At 32.7% G+C, this 19,172-nt stretch overlaps 2 protein-coding genes across 3 annotated transcripts; one reads left to right on the top strand and one right to left on the bottom strand.

Moving 5' to 3' along the window:
• The first annotated feature begins 584 nt into the window (after positions 1-584).
• Positions 585-5,693, top strand: LOC114408949 (adenine phosphoribosyltransferase 5-like). The gene is made up of 7 exons (XM_028372183.1): positions 585-921; positions 1,180-1,290; positions 2,133-2,225; positions 3,320-3,469; positions 3,622-3,680; positions 4,379-4,472; positions 5,410-5,693. The coding sequence occupies exons 1-6, from the start codon at positions 831-833 to the stop codon at positions 4,469-4,471; spliced, it is 597 nt and encodes a 198-aa protein (XP_028227984.1). The 5' UTR covers positions 585-830; the 3' UTR covers position 4,472; positions 5,410-5,693.
• Positions 5,694-7,993: 2,300 nt separating this feature from the next.
• On the bottom strand, positions 7,994-16,797 carry LOC114408948 (PX domain-containing protein EREL1-like). 2 transcript variants are annotated; one of them, XM_028372182.1, is made up of 10 exons: positions 16,298-16,797; positions 14,065-14,175; positions 13,075-13,173; positions 11,927-12,013; positions 10,934-11,042; positions 10,001-10,683; positions 9,623-9,787; positions 9,290-9,532; positions 8,627-8,845; positions 7,994-8,479 (listed from the first exon to the last, which is right to left on the bottom strand). In XM_028372182.1, the coding sequence occupies exons 1-10, from the start codon at positions 16,385-16,387 to the stop codon at positions 8,237-8,239; spliced, it is 2,049 nt and encodes a 682-aa protein (XP_028227983.1). In that variant the 5' UTR covers positions 16,388-16,797; the 3' UTR covers positions 7,994-8,236. The 2 variants fall into 2 exon arrangements, with proteins under 2 accessions (XP_028227983.1, XP_028227981.1); XM_028372180.1 differs by having other exon boundaries at positions 10,001-10,809; positions 16,298-16,796.
• Between the last annotated feature and the right edge of the window lie 2,375 nt (positions 16,798-19,172).

Below are 19,172 nucleotides of genomic sequence, written 5' to 3'. Positions count from 1 at the left end.
ATACCATGATTAAATTAATAATATAATGTTCGAAATTAGAATGTAATTTTTTTCTTAAATAACCATTCGGTCTCTAGAGGTGTTTTTAGTTTTAGTCTTTTTTCTTTTGTTTTAATTCTTTATATATATATTTATATTGGTTCTTATATTTTAATAATAGCATTAGTTTTAACATAACAATAATGTGATAATTTATTGATTTGTTACAATTATTTTATTTTTGTTTTTGTAAACATTATAATTAGTACATTCGACTTTTGGTGGGATCTCGAGGTATTTTATAAGTTTTGATATTTTTGAATTACATATAAAAATAATCCTTCACAATAAAACTTAGTTACATTTGAAATAAATTTTTCTTTCTTTCCAAAATAATATTATGTGAAAATCAAATTCATGTCTCCAGCATGTTTAACATGTGTGTTATTTGCACTAAACTTGTTGGATAGACTTGCCACGAGTATGATAGCACAGTTACATTTTTTTTAACTGCATTTTTAAATATCTCATTAAGATTATTTAAAATAATAAAATGAGAAAACTCTATAAATAGGGAGCAATGTTATTTAAGTTTTTTTAAAGAGAGCGTGTGAGGTGGAGTGGGGAAAATCGCGTGGTTAGAATGTGTTGGGTTGGGGTTGGGGGTGACGCTGGACATAAATAAGCTCAAACAAAATGCCCACAGTTTGTTAAGTTGAACAACGCTCAAACCATCCTTTTCTTTCGCTCTTCTTCCATTCCACACTAAAAAGTAACAGTTTCGGAGGGAAACACAATACAACACAAAAAGCCCCCCCCACAAAGCAAATCACCTTTTTTTTCCTTTCAAAATGTTCGCCGAAGAGAATGGCCTCAAGGGAGACCCCAGACTCCAAGCCATTTCCCAAGCCATCAGAGTCGTCCCTCACTTCCCCAAACATGGTCTCTCTCTCTCTCTCTCTCTCTCTCACTCTTTTTTTATTACTACAACAAAATAAAGCTTCCTTCCTTCGCTATCTCTGCTCCCTCCTCTTTTTTTAACAAATAAAATATAAAAACCTTTTCTTGTTTTGTTGTTGTTGCAGTTCCTTTTTTACCGAACAGATCTGCAACCCTTTATTTAGTTTTATTTTATTATTTTTGTAAGGAGTGTGTTTTGGTGGATTAAGCTAAACTAATGGGGGGTGATGAAATTCGCAGGAATAATGTTCCAAGACATAACGACATTGCTGTTGGATCACAAGGCGTTTAAAGACACCGTCGACATTTTTGTCGATCGTTACAGAGACATGCACATTTCCGTAGTTGCTGGTACCGTACTGTACTCTACCATCACCTTCTCTTCCCTACTGTCGTTACTGCATCCCTTTTTTTTTATAAAAAGACATTTTTTTTTATACCTTTTGTTCTTGTGTTGAGAACTGATTTTGTTTACTGGGGCGTTGGTATTGACACCAAGGTTTCTCCTTTTCCTTTGCAGAAAGAGATCCATCTTGTTCTTGTTTCATCTTGTTCTTGTTCCTTAGTGGTCTCTGTTAATTCATGTTTTTTTATTTTTATTTTTTTCATTTCTTAAATATTTAAATATTTTATAGGATTTATTTTTTTTATCTTTTTGGAGTAAGTTTTGCTTCCCTTTTTTGTTTTTCTTTACACAATTTCTTTTCCGGGTTTTTCTAACTTTCTTTTCCGGGTTATTTATTATAATTTTTTTTTTTTATCTTTTTGGAGTAAGTTTTGCTTCCCTTTAAATATTTTATGGGATTTATTTCCGCGTTTTCTGTTATTTTATTTTATTCTTCTTGTTTCGATTTTTTGACGGTAATAATTTTTTTTGTAAGAACTAACTATATTTTTTAAAGGGGTGGACTTGAGAGTTAGGTTGTGGGTAGGTACCATTTGTAATATTCGAAGTATTTTCTTAGTCTCTGATTCTGATTTTTGACTGATAAAAAATGATGGACCTTAATTTAGGCCACATACACGTCTTGTCATGATAGCCTCATGTAGAAAACAAACTCAGGCATGGTGGTCATTTTAAACAATGACCCATCAACTAATGAGGGCTTAATAGATTTAATGGGGCTATTGCTGTTGATGTTGCCTTTGGTTGATTTTTGTGTTTATTATTAATGTAATTTGATTACACGTAGGAATTGAGGCAAGGGGGTTCATGTTTGGTCCCTCAATTGCGTTGGGCATTGGTGCAAAGTTTGTTCCTTTACGCAAACCACGGAAGCTGCCAGGTATATTTGTGTTTTGTTGAATGTTGATTCTAGAGATTGTGTCCAAACTTGCTCAATGTTGAAACTTGACACAGTTGGTTAAAGTTGAAACTTGGAAGTACCAAACTATGACTAAAACAACAGAATGTGTGGAGATCACTCTCTGAGTTTCTGTGGGATGGAAAGACCTTGTCCTACTTTGGTTGTTCACTGCTTAATGTGTTGAAGTGTTAATAGTGGGAGTTACATTGCTTGATTTGCATTTAGAAATCTTGTCAAAATTTTTACTAATTGGTGCATCAAGAATTCAAATTGAGTCATGGCTGCATTCAATTTATGAAAACTGGATTAAAACAAAGGCTTACTTCTGTCCTATGTATGCTGATCAATATTGCATGAATTACAGTTGCATGAGGTGGGGATAAATGTGTCTTTTTCAGCATCTTTCTTCCATTTTTATTTTTAACCTACTAACTAGTAGAGGCCTAAATTGGATAAAGAGTATGCTCTGTAGTAGGAATTTCACAACAGTTCATCTTAAGGTGCTTTGTTCAAAACTAGAATTGTTCGTTTTCAACTACTTGTTTAAGTACTAAATTTCAAAGCACATGCATCTGATTAAAGTTATTTGGGATCATTAGTTATTGTCATGGCGTGCTTAAATTGCCTTGTAAATGCAACCAGCATGAAATGCGAATTGAAAATCAGTTATCAGAATAAGGTAATAATTACTAATTCCAGCTAATATGTTCCACTATAGAACTGAATGTGTAGTGAAATCTAGCTTCAAGCCAATAAGATTCTCACTTTTGTAACAATTTCATAATTCATATTGGTTCCTCCAAAATTAATTAAATTTATACTTATCTCTTTGGTGTGAACGGAATCAAACTTAGTTATAAATCAGGCTTCAATCCAAATCCCCTTCCCCTTACACTTGCTAGCACACCTGTAAATGCTTAATCACACCCTAAATGGCTGTTAGCTGGAGGAAAAAAAAACCTTACTTTAATTTCAAATGAATTTTTTTTAGTAGTTTAGTACCTTTACTTCAGCCTTTTTGTTGGGCCCTCCACATTTTTGCCTAAATTAACCCTGGCATGGTTTATGTTTAGGTGAAGTAATTTCAGAAAAATATGCTCTAGAATATGGAACTGATTGCTTGGAGTTGCATGTTGGTGCTGCCCAGCCCGGTGAACGGGCCATAATAATTGATGACTTGGTGGCCACAGGTGGAACTCTGTCAGCAGGAGTAAAACTTCTAGGTGATTTATTTTTCAGCCTCTTTTTGGGGTGGGGGAGGGTGTTACTTTTTGTCTATATATTCTTTCCTTCTTTTATTTCACTAGTGATTGTTCAATGCATGTGGTCCCAACTTTGCTATATATATTGTGGTTTCTTGCAACTTGTTTTGTAGAACGTGTTGGGGCTGAAGTGGTGGAATGTGCTTGTGTCATTGGTGTGCCTGATGTCAAGGTAATAATCACTTATTAGCTTTTGTAAGTTAGCTTGTTTTGCTACTTAATCTCTCTCGGAAATTTCTATGCTGTTCAAGGTAAAATCCCAAAGTTAAAAATTCTTAACCGAAAATGCTGGATTGGTTTATGATCACGAGTGACCAGTTTTTATCTTAAAGTACATAAGAATATTTTTAACTTCTAGATAATGGCAAAACACTGAAAAGGAATTCTCTATTATTGTTGGAACCTGAATTATTTTGGTCTTTTTGTTTTGAAAAAATATTATTTGTCTTCAATTTTTTTTACCAACAATTACAAAAATATCTTGTTTTTGAAAAATTATAAGGTAATGCATAAGAAGAGCAGCGAAATCTTGCTTGTTATACGTGAATTTTTGTCAGAATATGTAAAAGTACCATCTATAAATTCTTTTTAGACAACACGAATATATATTTTATTTTAATCTTGAAAATGGTGAAAAAAAATATTGTAGTTTTTTAATTAAGCTTGTACATAAAAAATCAAACACCACGCTCTTAATTGAAAGCGGCGAATGTATTTGTTACTTTTTATCATCTACCATATTGTAATTTCATTTTAGATGATTTCCGATGACAATATTTTGTAATATATAATTTTTCACCTTCCTTTAAATTTTTAAATTTCTTGAGATTATGCAAATGAAATTTAAATTAAGCCTTCTCTTAATTTCAGGGGCAGTGCAGGAGTATTGGAAAGCCACTTTATGTTCTTGTTGAGCCACGTAAAGCAGATAAATGTCAAGCTCAAGCAGATAAATGTTACTGAGGTACGCCAAGCCAACACTAATTCCTGAAATGGAAATTCTTTCTAAAAATACACTTGTAAAATGGTTGCGTAAACTAACCGTTTGGGCTTTAATAACTCTATTCGTTTTGCTTCGTGGTCTCACGATATTGTGAACATATTTCAAACATCTTTAGCTTTTTCTTAACTACTTTAGACTCTTGCTGGCACCTTTTAAGGTAATGTCCTAAAGTGGCTCAACAGTTAGCTAGTGAGCCCTCTAAAATGAGTACATTTTTAGGGTTAAGCATCAAGTTATAATTATTTTTTAAAATAAAACAAATGAGATTATAATCAAACATATATGTACTGTTTTTTAGTTTTTTTTTTAAATAATCACTTTTAAAAATAAGTGTTACTAAACATGCACCATTAATTTTTATTTTTTAACGGATTAAAAATGTTCTTAGTCTCTTCAAACATGATAATGCTTATTTTTAGTTCTTAAAAAATAAACAATTTTATTTTAGTCTTTTATTTATGAAAATATGTTAGATGTGATCCTTGTTCTTCACAAAAAAAAAATGTCACATTTTGGTCAATTGATTATGAAAATAAAGATCAGATGACACATTTTCATAAATGAGAACAAAAAGAGAGAAAATAATTTTAAGAGACTAAAAAAGAACATTGATAGGACTAGAAACAAATTTAACCATTTTTCAGTCATGTGGTATATAACCCTACACTATCTTAAAAATGTACTTCTCAGACTAAAATAAAAAAAGACATCTTCCTAAGCTTCCCGTGGTTGGTTCTTGATTTGCACCGAGGGGCCAACATGGTTGCTTTTACCCCATGGATAGGAAAAAGACCTATAGAAATCTAGTTTCTTTTCTCTAACACTAGTTTTTCATTTTTGTGATATTATCCTTATATGTGCATGGATTTCTCTAAAAGTTATATACATATTCATGCAGATGTGATGTTGGTTCGATCTTGAACTGACATACAAAAAGGACGCTTAGTGTGAGAAACACAGGCCATAATGTGATCCTTAAGTTTTCGGCTGATGGAGAGTTGTGTTCATGGCAATTGCCAAATATCATCCTGGGAAATGTTCCCCCTTTTCATATCTTTTTATCTTTGTACATGTTAGCCATCATGTTATGTGGCCAGCAGTTTAGAACAATAACAATCATTAAAGAAGGGATGGATTTTATGGCATTTTATAAAATGTCAATTTAAGGTCACATTTCTTCAATTATTTTTGGAATATTCGTAGATAAGGAAATTATTATATTCTATTTATATATAAAAAAAGAAAAATATATATTTATAAAATTTATATAAAATAAAGATGTGAGTTGTTTTAAAAATCAAATTTTATACTTGGAACTTATTAACGTGATTCATTTAATTATGTTTAATTAGTTCAGTTACGATTTAGTAAGAGAACTTTTCAGTATATATAATCAAAGTAAAAATAAATCAACCTTGCCCATGTCTTACCAAATACAGAATTTATGAAACAAAAGATATACATTTGTGGAGTTTTAAAATTTCAAGTCATTTTTTATTTTCTAATATTCAAAGCATAAGATTTTTTACTTACAAAACAAAGCAATTTTACTCTTTTATCACTACAATTTTGCCACACGTTCATCACTCAACATTAGTAATGTTGCCTAACGTTGTGGTTCAATACTTGACACACCCTCCATTGGGTGTTTGTTTTGGTTGTTTTTCACTCAGTAAAACACATCCAACATTAATTTTTATTTTATATATCATTCTTTCTTTTAATGATTTTGAATAAATCAACACATTAGATTTTTCCTATACACAACTATTTGTTTTGTAATGTTTTCTTATAACTTTTTTTTTAATAAATACATTATGATTTCATAAGTAAATAAGGATAAACACTTTAGTATTAAAAAAACCATTAATTTATTTCCCCAAATGTCATCAAAATAATATTTTTTCACAAAGAAATTTATTCAAATATAGTTCCAATTTAATAACTATTTCGAGTGGTTGAGAAAACAATTTCATGACATTTTGTCTTGTTAAACTAAATGTAAAAATCTCTAAACTAAAATAAAAATTCATTTATTTCCTCAATGGTTCAATTATGTCTTTTATTTTTAAAAGGTTTAATTATATCCTTTATTTTTAAGATGTGTCCAATTTGGTTTTGGTCTTATTTTTAAAAAATTTCAGAGCAAATGGAAGGAAAATAAGAAAAAATAAAACTTATTTTACAAAAATAAAGAATTTAATTGAATTTTTTTTAAAAAAAAATTTAATTGAATCAGTTTTAAAAACACCAGACCGAATTGAACATTAAAATAATGAAGGTCAAATTAAACCTAAAAAAGTAATTTAACCAAATTGTATGTTTTTGCATATTTGTTTGAAAATTCATTTAAACTTAAAAATTAGAGCAATAGACGCACAAACAAATTGTTTGAGTTAATTACTATTATTAATTATTTATAAATATAAAAAAGGATTTTATAAATATTTTTTTTACCATTTAAAGATTTGAAAATGAACGTAAAAACTATAGTTATATGTGTGTAAGCCTCTTTGAATACAAAGTCAAAATTCAACTTATTCTAAGAAACCAAAAAGACTAAATGGCTAATTCAACTAATCTATCGGTATAACTAATGTTCCAATATACTTTTAATATGTGGATACTATACTTTAAAGCACATATTAATTCTTAAACAATGTTTACTAAAAAAATAACGCTATAAATTTAGAACCACAAATTTAATTCATTTGTTTTGATTTAAAATAAGTTAATTAAAAATATAATCTGATAAAACTATACGAATCTAGTAACACCACTTTTTACAGAAACAAATAGTTTTCAACTATGACGTATATACATGGTCCGAGAAAGACGAAACTTAATAGAAAATTATACTGGTGTTTCTTGGACCAAATTATCATTTTCTTGAGTATTTCGAAACTGAACTTCAAAACTGAATTAGACTTGGCAATGGCATGAATTTTTTATTTTTTTTGCAACCCCATTCGTACAATAAACCTAAAGTCATAACACGAATTCCCTCTGCAAAAATATATTAAAACTTGCACCCACCTATTATGTACTGATAATTATTTTAAATAAATACACTAACCAATCACAATCATAAAGTTAATCGCATTAACAAGTTCGTATAAGTGTTGAAGCCATAAAGATAAGGTATGGTTTTCAAAAATTCATTATAAATAAACATGCTAATCAACTGTTTTATAATTATAAAGCAAAAAGAAAAAAAAAAAAAGCACTCTATTTCCATGATGATAACAACAGCACTTTATTCCTGCTTTCTCTAAAAAATTTATCAAACATAGTATATTATTACTAATGACAAGTATGAAGTTCATTAAGAAATGAGGTTGTAAGACAAGATCACGGTTGACACTTTAAGCCCTCCCCATCCCACCCCCACCCCCACACTGCTGCCAGTGCTTCTCCATGACCACAGCTATAAAATGTGTTTTATTAATAAAAAATGGTAACGAAAAATAAAAAAGCAAGAGTAGACATAATTTTACCTTTGATGAGTTCCGGCTTTTCATTATTTTAAGTTCATAAAAAAATGTGGTGCAAGGCTCGTATACGTGTGTAAAGTAAAAACTCGTAGTACAAGTTGAAATACATTAGGGGAGCTACTGCACTCAGTATATTAACTCACCTATTGGGAACGGCAAATGATCATCCACCGGGATAAGAAACAGTGGGCTCTTGGTCAAAAGCCGAAGAACAATATATATATTAGCACTTCACATATATTTCTCAATACTTGTTACAGTTTCCACTGAAGGGGAATCATCACTTGCTGTCATATCCAATTTGAGGGCATGCCTTGTGACGCGGTTTGTCTGTTTTCTCAATCTAACATTATCGATGAACAAATCTGCTATGATCTTTCTCACTTCATCATCACAGATTACACCATCTTTTATGTCATTCGTTTTATCTACATTGCAAGCTGCACTTCCGTAGTCCTTCTCTAAGTTTTCTACCTGGTCAAATTTAAATAAACTCTTTATCTTAAAATGAATAGGAAGGTTCGCTGGATTCTCTAAATGTGTTGCATTAAAAAAAGTAGCTACAACTCAACTCTACAACTGAAAAGAAAATAGAAAGACACAGAAAGATATAATTTGTACCTCTGCTAGTAGGATGTCCATTTGGTCATCAGATGTCGTTAATTGATTAAAAGCATCAGTTGATGATGATGAATTCACAATTGTCCTACCTTCGTATTCGTAAGGAAGACTGACATTGCACTCTTGAAGCTGGTTGAAAAGAACCCTGCATTTCTCCAGCAGTATTCTCCGAGCCACTTCTGCCTGCTCCCTCTTCTCTCTTTCGTGCAGAAGTAGTTTCTAAATACATGAGAAATACAAGCATAGCATCATATGTCTTACATTCTGGGCTTTTATGTCCATATATCAAACGAGGAATATTATGGAGTGCAGTGAGGGAGAATTGCTATTAGAAAATTTAAGCTTTCAAGATGAAGTCCTGCTCATTACATTAACATTTAACTTCCCACTGAAGAGATAGAGAAAGAAAAACTTGGGTAGGGAAAACAAATAAATACATAACATAAGAAAAAATAAATAAGAAAGGAGACTCTAGTGCAATATCTGAAAGCAAAAACAGTCAAATGAAGAATGTGAGTTTCATATATGTATGTTAAAAGTCCTACTAATTTAGAATAAGACAAGAAAATTGACAAAGCTATTTTTCCGAGGAAAATATATACACTGTTGAGGAATAAGCTCCTACAAAATATGACATGTGCAGACTTATAAGTTATAACCTACCTCAGTTTCACTGTGTTCCTTTATAGACTCACTAAGTTCTTTCTTTAACTTTGTTTGGGAATTACGGAGAGATTTGACCTCTTTAACCAGAACTTTAACATCTGCTTTGGATTTGGCTTCTAGCTCTCCATACTGTTTTGACAAAATTTCCAGCTGCTCCTTAGTAGCATCTAAATTCTCCAACAGTACATCATTCTGCTGAACAATTGATTCCTTTGTCAAATCCTGATAAGAATTTCGCCCCTGGATATCATGTCATGAGCCATTATTGAAATCAACAAGTCCTAAAAAGAAAAGTTTAATATATGTAAAATAAATGCAAAAATGTCATACCAATTCAGACTTTAGTTTTATCTCCATTTCCAATGATTGTCGTCTAAGTTCCTCCATATTCCACTGCATTTGAGTAAACCTTTCTCTCTCAATTAGAATAGCCTGCTGCAAGTTCTCCTTATTTTTCTGTTTGGTAGTTTCAAGTTCTACTTCCAAATCCTTGACCTGAACAGATCCAATCAATTATAGACACACTTAATATCTATATAAAAAAAAAATTGAGATAATATGCTTGTTATAGAACCATAAATTCCATAAATATCCACAGATTATAGATATATTTATTTTTCAACTTGAGTTGTCTCATCAATCTCAAATACAGGCAAACTAAAAAATATATAAAATAATTTACAAGGAAATGCATGCCCACTCATGTACCTTTGTTGCAAGAAAATCCTTTGCAGCTATTTCTTGATTTAATCTAACTATAAGGTCCTCCATATCAGTTTTTGCAGTGCCTAGCCTTCGCTGCATGGTTGAAAGAATCCTGTTCAATTTATTGCGTTGATCTAGTGGAAGGACTAATTGAGTATCACCAGTAGACTTCAACTTTGTGTGGCCCATAATATCTGTCTCTCTTGAAACCAAAGCAGATCCAGGAAGGTCATGAGAGCCATCACCAGATGAATTTGGAATCCCAAAATTAGACATGTCACTACCTCGTATTGAGCTTCCATCACTTCCAACACTCTCACTTGAAAGCTTACGAACATGAGCAACAACCTTAGCATGCCCAGGCTCAGAGAAAAGCTCCATGGTATTATTAGCTAAAAGTGAGGAATCATATACATTACCATTATTTTTTACCTTTTCTGCAGCATAGTTCACATGTCTGGCATTTGCTTTATGCCTAGGAAGGCCTTCCAATTGCTCTAGAATAGTCTGACCCATAAACAAACCTTCGTCAATATTTGATATGCCATATTTCACAAGCTTTTCTATTGGATTCGTCATATCTTCATCTAATGTTAGATCATCTGTGCCAACTTCAGAATTATCGTCCCGTCCAATTCTTGGTGTTCCTAGGTCAGATGGCTCATATGCAGTATCACTACCATAATCTGAGGCAACAGATGAACTGCCAGCGAATAATGATAAACTCGACTGGAGAGGTGATTGCACAGAATAAACTGTGTTATTGGAATCGGGGTCTGTTTCAGAATTCTGCTGGCTTGCATCTTGGAATGCTAAGTGATTAAATGAGGTATAAAATATCAAAATTTGGGAAAGCTAACAATCAATTAGCACAAAACAGACCAAACTGACATGTTTGAGGAAACTAAGTGCAAGTTGCAAAAGATAATCACATACAAGATCTAGCAGCTGCTTCTAGTTCAAGAAATGACGCCACGGCAGCACATCGTGATATATCAATGTCAGATAATAGTTTGGTGATCCACTCCTCCAAAGAGCACCTTCTCTGTAGCAAAAGTATGTGTTAAAATTTACAACCACTAATTCAACTCTTGCATTCACAACTGTCCACAACTGCACAGATAGCTCAATCTAATTGTGACATGAAATTTGTAAGTAGGGGTCATAAAATTAGATGGAGCCAGCTGTCTAGTTGTCCAAAGCAGTATATAGATAACAGCTATTGAAACATATTCAGTTACAGTTAGTTAACCCAACCTATGGGTGAATATTAAGAAACCTGCTACACATATTTCTAGAAAATTTTTAATGATCTATAATCTCTTTACCTCTACATAAATAAAGAGAACATGGAGCTAATTTTCATCTACATTTTTTATGTCCCAAAATTTCTACGAGTATCCTTATCCAATTCAAATAATTGTTCAACAACCAATTAAAAATACAAGGCAGTTCATCAGATATAAATTGGCTCTGTAAAAGTTCTTTATCAATATTGGAACTGAAATTCACGCTGAAAACTTGACCTGGTTGCAATCACATACAAAGCTGGCACTTATTCTTGCTGTTAGGTCGAAGAGAAAAGATAGCAATTAGGAAGTTATAGACAGATTCAACGAAAGGATTTGGTGAAAAGAAATATAATAAGCTCTAGCAGAAATCCAAAAGCACATAAATGCTACCATCTTTTTGGGTAAATACATCAATGGGCTCATTTTTACAAGACAATGACAGGTATTGAGGAGTTGATCAATAGTAATCAAATACATACCTTACCTAAATTTCTAGGTGCTAGTAATCTACAGTTGCTAAGCATCTAGGCCAAGTATGTTCTTATAAAATAAGGAAATTCAAGCATGATGCAATATGCAGGTCCATAATGTCATAGATGAAACAATTGGAACTGTAGTGAGCTAAGACATTTCTGACCTCTTCTAACAAAGCTCGGCTTTTCAACCGCAAGAGTCCCTTGGGTGGTGCTGGAGGGATATTTTTCCTGGGAAACTCCTTTTTAATCTACAAAGACAGTATGGGGCAAAAGTCTAAAAATCAGAGTAACCTAAACAAGCATAGACACAGATGCAAAATATTTATCTATATATATCATACACGCACAAGTGCACACATAGCACAGGTAACATATGTCTTAAAACACTTATAACCCACTGGTTCTATTTTAATCTAATAACCAAAATTATTCTTTCTTGAAGAATTGAGAAATACTTGAAAGAATTTCCAGTTTCCAGAAGAAGACTTTTTCTCATCCATATCTACCATCGGTGCAAAAAAGGGTTGGTTTCTCTCATGTTGTTGTCAGACCACCATGGCTGTCCATTGATTGAAAGGCATAATATTTTGAAAACTTCCCATCCATGTCTGTTTTCCACATGAAAAGTTAATGCTGATTTTCTTTAGATCTTGTAATGTTTCAAATTTAGAACTTTGCCGTCAGTTTTGTAATGGCTAAGTTTCCTGTTTTCAAACTTCCATACTACACCTTATACTATTTCTTCTTCAGATAGAATATACTACTCTCGAATCTTGATACTTGTTAACCTTTCAATTTGCATTCCCATAATGTCTAAGTAAATTAATTAGAAACTAAGCCATTTCAGATTTGATAAAGGACATTTCATCATTTACTTAACAAAGTAAAACAGCTACATTGTTTACCAAAACAAAATTAGGGTCATTAGTCCTCTATTAGTTTTAAAGGACGTAGAAATGGATAAAACCAGCGGACTCTTTCACCACTGTTGGCGTATTTTCCCACTCTTTTCACTGCATGGAGAAAACCCCCTCCTTGAGAGAGTATCAGATGAGTTAAAATATTTCTTCCTTAAAGATCTTGCCAATCCCTTATTACTGTCACACTATAATAAATTGAATGGTCTTATGGATGAAAATAAATCAATGGCTAAAATTGGAGTAAGCATTAAACACTAAAATGGGTACCGACCAATATGTGTGTAGAGAGATGATGATGCTTAAATGAGAACTCAGTTGTCAGTATCAGGGTTGAAGTGCAAGTACATGAAATAGAAAAATCAAGATGTAGTTAAAAAGGATAAACTTACATCAGCAAACAACTTTAGAAAATCATTGAACCTTCTCAAGACTCCATGGACCTTTGTAATCCCTTCCGGTGACTGTACACCAACTTGAACCCTGTAGAACTGTCCCTTAATGATGTTAAAAATGAACACTCACAGAGAAGCTATTATTCCACAACAAACTATAAATGATTGAAATGTGGAAATCTGTAAACAATTAATTCCTAAGTCACCTCATTTCATCTTTTCTATAAGACATCTTGCTTATTCACTAGCATATGTCCTGGTTAGAATTTACCATCAATTTTAAAATTTAAACACTTGCTTGCATCCCAACTTATAAAAAAGAAAGGAAGTCAGGGATGCAGTATATGATCATAACAACAAATGCTGTAGACTTAAATTGCATGTAAGACGCTGAAAATAATGGTGGCAACATTAGACAATTCTAACTATTGGCAAAGAGAGACAGTGATGCAAGGATTGCAGTGATGTTAGAAAGTTGTGGTTGATATGAATAAAATCATTTACCACTGGATATTTGAAGTAGTTAGACTATGCACAAACAGTACAAAGAGAATAAAAAATACACTATAGTTGCATCTTTCAAATTCAGTGTTAACAGTGTCTCATATATACTATATTATTATATTATAAAGGAAACTCCCTATTATTATATTATAAAGGAAACTCCCACAATGGTCAAACATTATATTAGGTGTTAAGTTTTGAATCAACGTGAATTAACTCCTTCAACATTTATACATTTCTCTCGTTGCATCTCTGAAAAGATGGGATGAATTTCTGCACTATTCTCTTCACCATTGTTAACTTATAGTCTCACTTTACAAATCACACAAATTTAAACAAAACTTTTAAACCTATATGATAATTTCCACTTGCTTCAAACTGAGTATAATACTTCTAATCCTAACAAATCCAAACTAGAAAGGTGGTACAAAGTTACTCCTAAATCTGGTTATGAACGAAAATTGGGATATCAATAAACTTTACCACTATAGGATCTGAATTCCTTGATTTTGGAACAAAGGCCCAAGAAGGTATTGTGACACAATAACTCCAACCAGTAAGATGATTGTGTGGCCACACTGTATCTCGCCCATTCTGTACAATAGGGGACTTCAAAATTAGAAGGAAGTCAAATACAAAATAATAATTGCACAAAGGGAACCATTTTCAAGAATATGCATAAAAGTCACAAAAATATGAGCTATCAAATAATACCTGAAAATGGAAATGGGAGGAAATATTAGCTTAGGATACCAGAAAATATTCTTGAAATATGGTTGTACTGGTGAATTAAGATTGAAGAGAATTCTTGACAAAATTGCAAGCCAGAAAAAAAATTGTGAGAAAGAGCCACCACTTATTTAGATTTTTAAAACAATTGAATGCATATCGTCCTTGTGAGATGAAGAACATACAAATATATAACAAAATTTTCCTCATGCACCTCTAATTTGCTTGAAGAATAATGTCAAAGGTTCTCAAGAAGTTTTCATCTTTGAAAATATTCCATAATTTGCATTTAATGCCAGTAAACTATGTAAACCATTATCTAATGGAAAATTTCCCACAAAATATGACACCCTCTCTTTAGCTAATTAAGAAACTTCCACGTTATATTTCATCTTAAACCAATTGGCATTAAGTGAAATTGTCCAAAAGGTGTATAAACTGCATCCAAGTAATTGAGATGGGCGATGTGGGACTTTCTTACACTACTCTCCATTGATGGCTGCTGGACTAAGTGATACACAAAGGAAACTATGAAAACCATAGAGATCCCCTTCACAAACCACAAAAGCAATGGAAATGGGCTATAGGCTTTGATACTCTGTTAGATTTCCTCTTAAAATCAATTGAAATTAAGTGAAGTTACACAATAGGAATATCAACCACACTCCATTAATTAAGACAAGAATGTGGGACCTTCCAACACTCCCCTCCATAGATACTTGCTGGACTAGGCAATACACGAAGGAAACTACAGAAATGGTAGAGATCACCTCCACAAAACCAGAAAAGCAACAGAAATAAGAATATCAACCACACTCCATTAAGGCAGGGGTATGTGGGACTTTCTGAGACTCCCCTCCATAGATGCCAGCCGAACTAGGCAATACACGAAGGAAACTATGGAAATGGTTGAGATCCCCTCCACAAACCACAAAAGCAATAGAAATGGGCTACAGACTTTGATACCCTATCAGATTTCAATGCCTGCCAAACCAAGTGATACACGAAGGAAACAACGAATAAAGTAAAGATCCCCTCCACAAACCACAGAAATGAACTATAGGCTTTGAAAACATGTTAGATTTTATCATAAAAACAATTGATATCAAGTGAAATTGCACAACAAGTATATATAAACTGCACCCTAGTAATTGAAGCAGACGATGTTGGACTTTCCAAGGAAGGAAACTAAAAAAAAAGGGTGCATAAATCCCTCCACATGTGCCTAATGAACCAAGTGATATACAAAAAGAAACTGCGGAAACAATAGAGATCTCCTCCCCAAACCATAGAGACAATGAAAATGAGTTATAGACTTTGATGCCTTGTTAGGTTTCATCTAAAAACCACAATAGGCATATAAAAAGCATCCTAGGAAGCGAGGCAAGCATACGAGACTTTCCAATGGTCAAAACACAAGTTAGAGACAATTTTCTCTCCCTTTTCTGAGAAATTATTGTACCGTCCAAGACCGACCATAGTCCTAGCCAATCTTCGTGTGACATGTACCGATTGTTTCAATTTACGATAAAGAGTTAATAAAACTCAGTCACTTTCCACCTGGAAATTAACCGGACCATTGACACGCGGTGGTCACAGATCATACAATAATTTCTCCCCTTTCCTTGCCAATCATAGGAACATAGCATAAGGAACATGGCCTCCAAGTGATCAAGAAGCAATGATCTCCACAACTTAGAGCTAAAAGTAACTATAACCTAGGTCTCCTTTGCATTTTAAACACCTAAAATGACACACTCTACACACTGAATCAAATTCACACTAACGATCGCAAAACACAGTTCATATGATCACGCGCATCAATCGAATCACGACAATAGATACCTAGGGAGCAACAATTAACTCTTTGGTCGTCACGTACGAAGTGAGAAGAGTATTGACAAGGAGGTTGATCGAAGAAAATAGAACCAGTTCATTCAATCGCGCGAATAAAACTACAATTACATTAGAAGAATAAGAAACTAACCCATTTTCGAGGCGCAGGGCTCCAATCCATGCCGAGAGGCAGCGGCGAAGTCCCGTCGTGCCTGTGCTTCGGAGGACTTCGTCTCTGCATCTTCTTCGTCGTCGTCGTCACAGCCTAGAATTCTCTGTCTCTCTACAATTTGAAGATCATAATATGATTATCTGAGCTCAGTGGTAGGAATCGGGATTATGAGAGTGACGGCACCGCCGAGGACAAGGGTTTCGCCGATCGGATCGGACAAGGCGGAATCTGTGCCGTGGTGGGTACGGTGGAGGGGCGCACGTTAAGAGTAGAAGCGGCAACGTGGCTAAGAAAAGCCACGAGCGCAGTGCGTTTGTTTTATGTATAGTGTACACGTGTTCTATCCAATGAAAAAACAATTCTCATCTCGTATTGTGTTGTGGTGCTCTCTCTATACTGTAGAGTGTAGTGCGTTTGCTTTGGGACTCAATTGAGGGAGAAAAAAAGGAGAAAGTTAAAGAAACAGCTACACCTAACTGTCGTCTTCTGTAAAACAGCATCAGGGAAAGCCAAACGGTACGCTAGACAACTAGTATACTGTATTGGTAAATGGCCCGGGCTGGGCTGGGCTGGGCTGGGCTGAACCATGCAGGACAACTGCTCCTCAGTGCACCCTGCATTATTGCTGGTGCACCCAGTATTTTTTTAAAATGTCAAAAATGCCCCTATACTTTCTTTGTATTTGTGATGGGTGTGCATGAGGGTGATTCATAAATCGTACGGATCAAGTTGATCTGTAAGTCTTTTATGGATTAAGTTGATCTGTATGTTGATATTAAGCGTATATGGATCAACTTGATCCGTAAAAGGCTTATAGATCAACTTGATCCATAGAATCCTTATGGATCAACTTGATCTGTAAGCTTTTTACGAATCAAGTTGATCTGTATGATGATATTAAGTATATACGGATCCGTAAAAGACTTACAGATTAAATTGATTCGTAAGACTTCTACGGATTAACTTAAAAGGCTTACAGATCAAGGATATTTCAGTCTTTTCTCCTTAATTGTTGAGTGCATCAACAATAATGCTGAGTGCACCTAGCAACACCCCTGCTCCTAGTTGAGTATTTGGGCCTCAAAATTTTTTATCTAGAGCTGTTTTTATTTTAAAAAATATTATTGTATTTTTTCCCTAAATCTTCAGCTTATAAATGAAAAAATATTCTAACTAATCTAAAACTTAACTTATAAATAAGTAAAATCTGACCAAAAAAATCATTTTCTTTGAAGATTAAATTAAAATAATACTTGAACGATTTAATTTTAAATTTAATAAATTAATCGCTTCTACCCAATTATTTGGTTAATATGGTTGTTTTTTGTGCCCAAAGAAAAAGATGTCCGCATGGTAAGACAATGGTTAAGTGCGTATTTGGAATGACCTTTGAAAAGTGAATATGTTTATACTTTCATATTAAATTAGAAAAGGAAGTGAAAAGTTATAGAGAGTGGCTTCATTGTTGATGCAAAAAATAACATCCACGAAGATTCCAAACAGGCAAACACACTCTAAAATGGATTCCCAAAATGCCGAAAGATTTCTCCTAGCAACAAATTGTGCAAATAGTCTCATCATTATATGCAATCTTTATTAGTGTAATGGTAATACAAATCACACGCCGGCACCAATAATAATATTCGAGATTAAAGAGCATGGTGTAGAACATACATGGGACCGATATCTCATCTTGAGCACTTACGAGCTTTTTTACAAAACACGTAATGGTGCATCACCAAGGTCTGGATTATACACAACAAAAAACTCAAAAAGAAAAGAAAAAGAGCAGGACAAGATGCATGTGAATGTGATTGTCGAGGTCGAGGGTAATAGGAAAAAAGATTATTTGTAGGTAAGTTATGTTGATTAAAGATAACAAAATTTATTTTCGTGCAACAAGAACATTGCCAAAGAAGAAAAAGAAAAAAACTAAAGTTGCCTGATAATAAAAGGGGAAAGAAGAAATACACAAAAACACAAAAAATTGAACTCTCCCAAAAAATAATAAAAACATATTATTAATTATGTAAAAAAAAAAAACACCAATCGACAAAAGTCGGCTATTGAAATCGAATCTTTTAACCTTTGGACTAAGCAGGCTAACATAGCCGAAAGTGGTATGCAATAAACTGTTTTTTTATATAGAAAGTATGCAATAAACTGTTGCATCTAGTAACTAATGGTTAATTATTTATAACATAATTCAAATTAATACAAATATATAAATATTTAAGAATCTTTAACACTTATTATTTATTTAACATTTAAGTACATAACAATTGCAAATTAAGGATTAATAATTATATTAATATATAACACTTATTATTTATTTAACATTTAAGTACATAACAATTGCAAATTAAGGATTAATAATTAATATTAATATAACACATTTTGATCTAATTAATATAAACAAAACAATTGTAAGTACTTTTATAGGTATTTTTTAAATCATTAAGCCTTCTTAATCTTGGTGAGTCTCTCATATCTAACTCACATAAACTTTCACTCAACAAAAAGTATATATTAATCAATAAAAATATATTCATTTAATTAGTATCAGTGTAGTGAGATTTCTTAAAATATTTTTCATTCTTTCTTTATCTCTATAGATATACTTATTTTGTTGGGGATGTTTATAGCACTTGTCATAAATTTATCTCAAAAATTTGTGTGATGAAATTTTGCATTGAAAATAAAAGTATATTATCACACGATAAAACTAATATTTTTATGAAAAACAATACCAAAAACATACAAATAAAAAGATGTATCTAAATTTTATTCATTGTGTATCTTCAAATTATTGTGAGAATTTAGGTTCAAATTATTTCTTATAAAAAAAAGAATA

The sequence above is a fragment of the Glycine soja genome, chromosome 4 (genome assembly GCF_004193775.1).
Source record: "Glycine soja cultivar W05 chromosome 4, ASM419377v2, whole genome shotgun sequence".
Lineage (NCBI taxonomy): Eukaryota > Viridiplantae > Streptophyta > Magnoliopsida > Fabales > Fabaceae > Glycine > Glycine soja.
The sequence above is the reverse complement of the archived record's forward strand: the minus strand, read 5'-3'. Positions and strand labels throughout refer to the sequence as shown.

Excerpts from the sequence above, each read along its gene's own strand:
- LOC114408948 (XM_028372180.1), bottom strand. The coding sequence starts at position 16,387 with ATGCAGAGACGAAGTCCTCCGAAGCACAGGCACGACGGGACTTCGCCG. Across the intron at positions 12,014-13,074 it reads TTCTAAAGTTGTTTGCTGAT|ATTAAAAAGGAGTTTCCCAG; the intron begins GTAAGTTTATCC and ends CTGTCTTTGTAG. Across the intron at positions 10,810-10,933 it reads AGAAGCAGCTGCTAGATCTT|CATTCCAAGATGCAAGCCAG; the intron begins GTATGTGATTAT and ends TTAATCACTTAG.
- LOC114408949 (XM_028372183.1), top strand. The coding sequence starts at position 831 with ATGTTCGCCGAAGAGAATGGCCTCAAGGGAGACCCCAGACTCCAAGCC. Across the intron at positions 922-1,179 it reads CCCTCACTTCCCCAAACATG|GAATAATGTTCCAAGACATA; the intron begins GTCTCTCTCTCT and ends TGAAATTCGCAG. Across the intron at positions 3,681-4,378 it reads TTGGTGTGCCTGATGTCAAG|GGGCAGTGCAGGAGTATTGG; the intron begins GTAATAATCACT and ends TCTTAATTTCAG.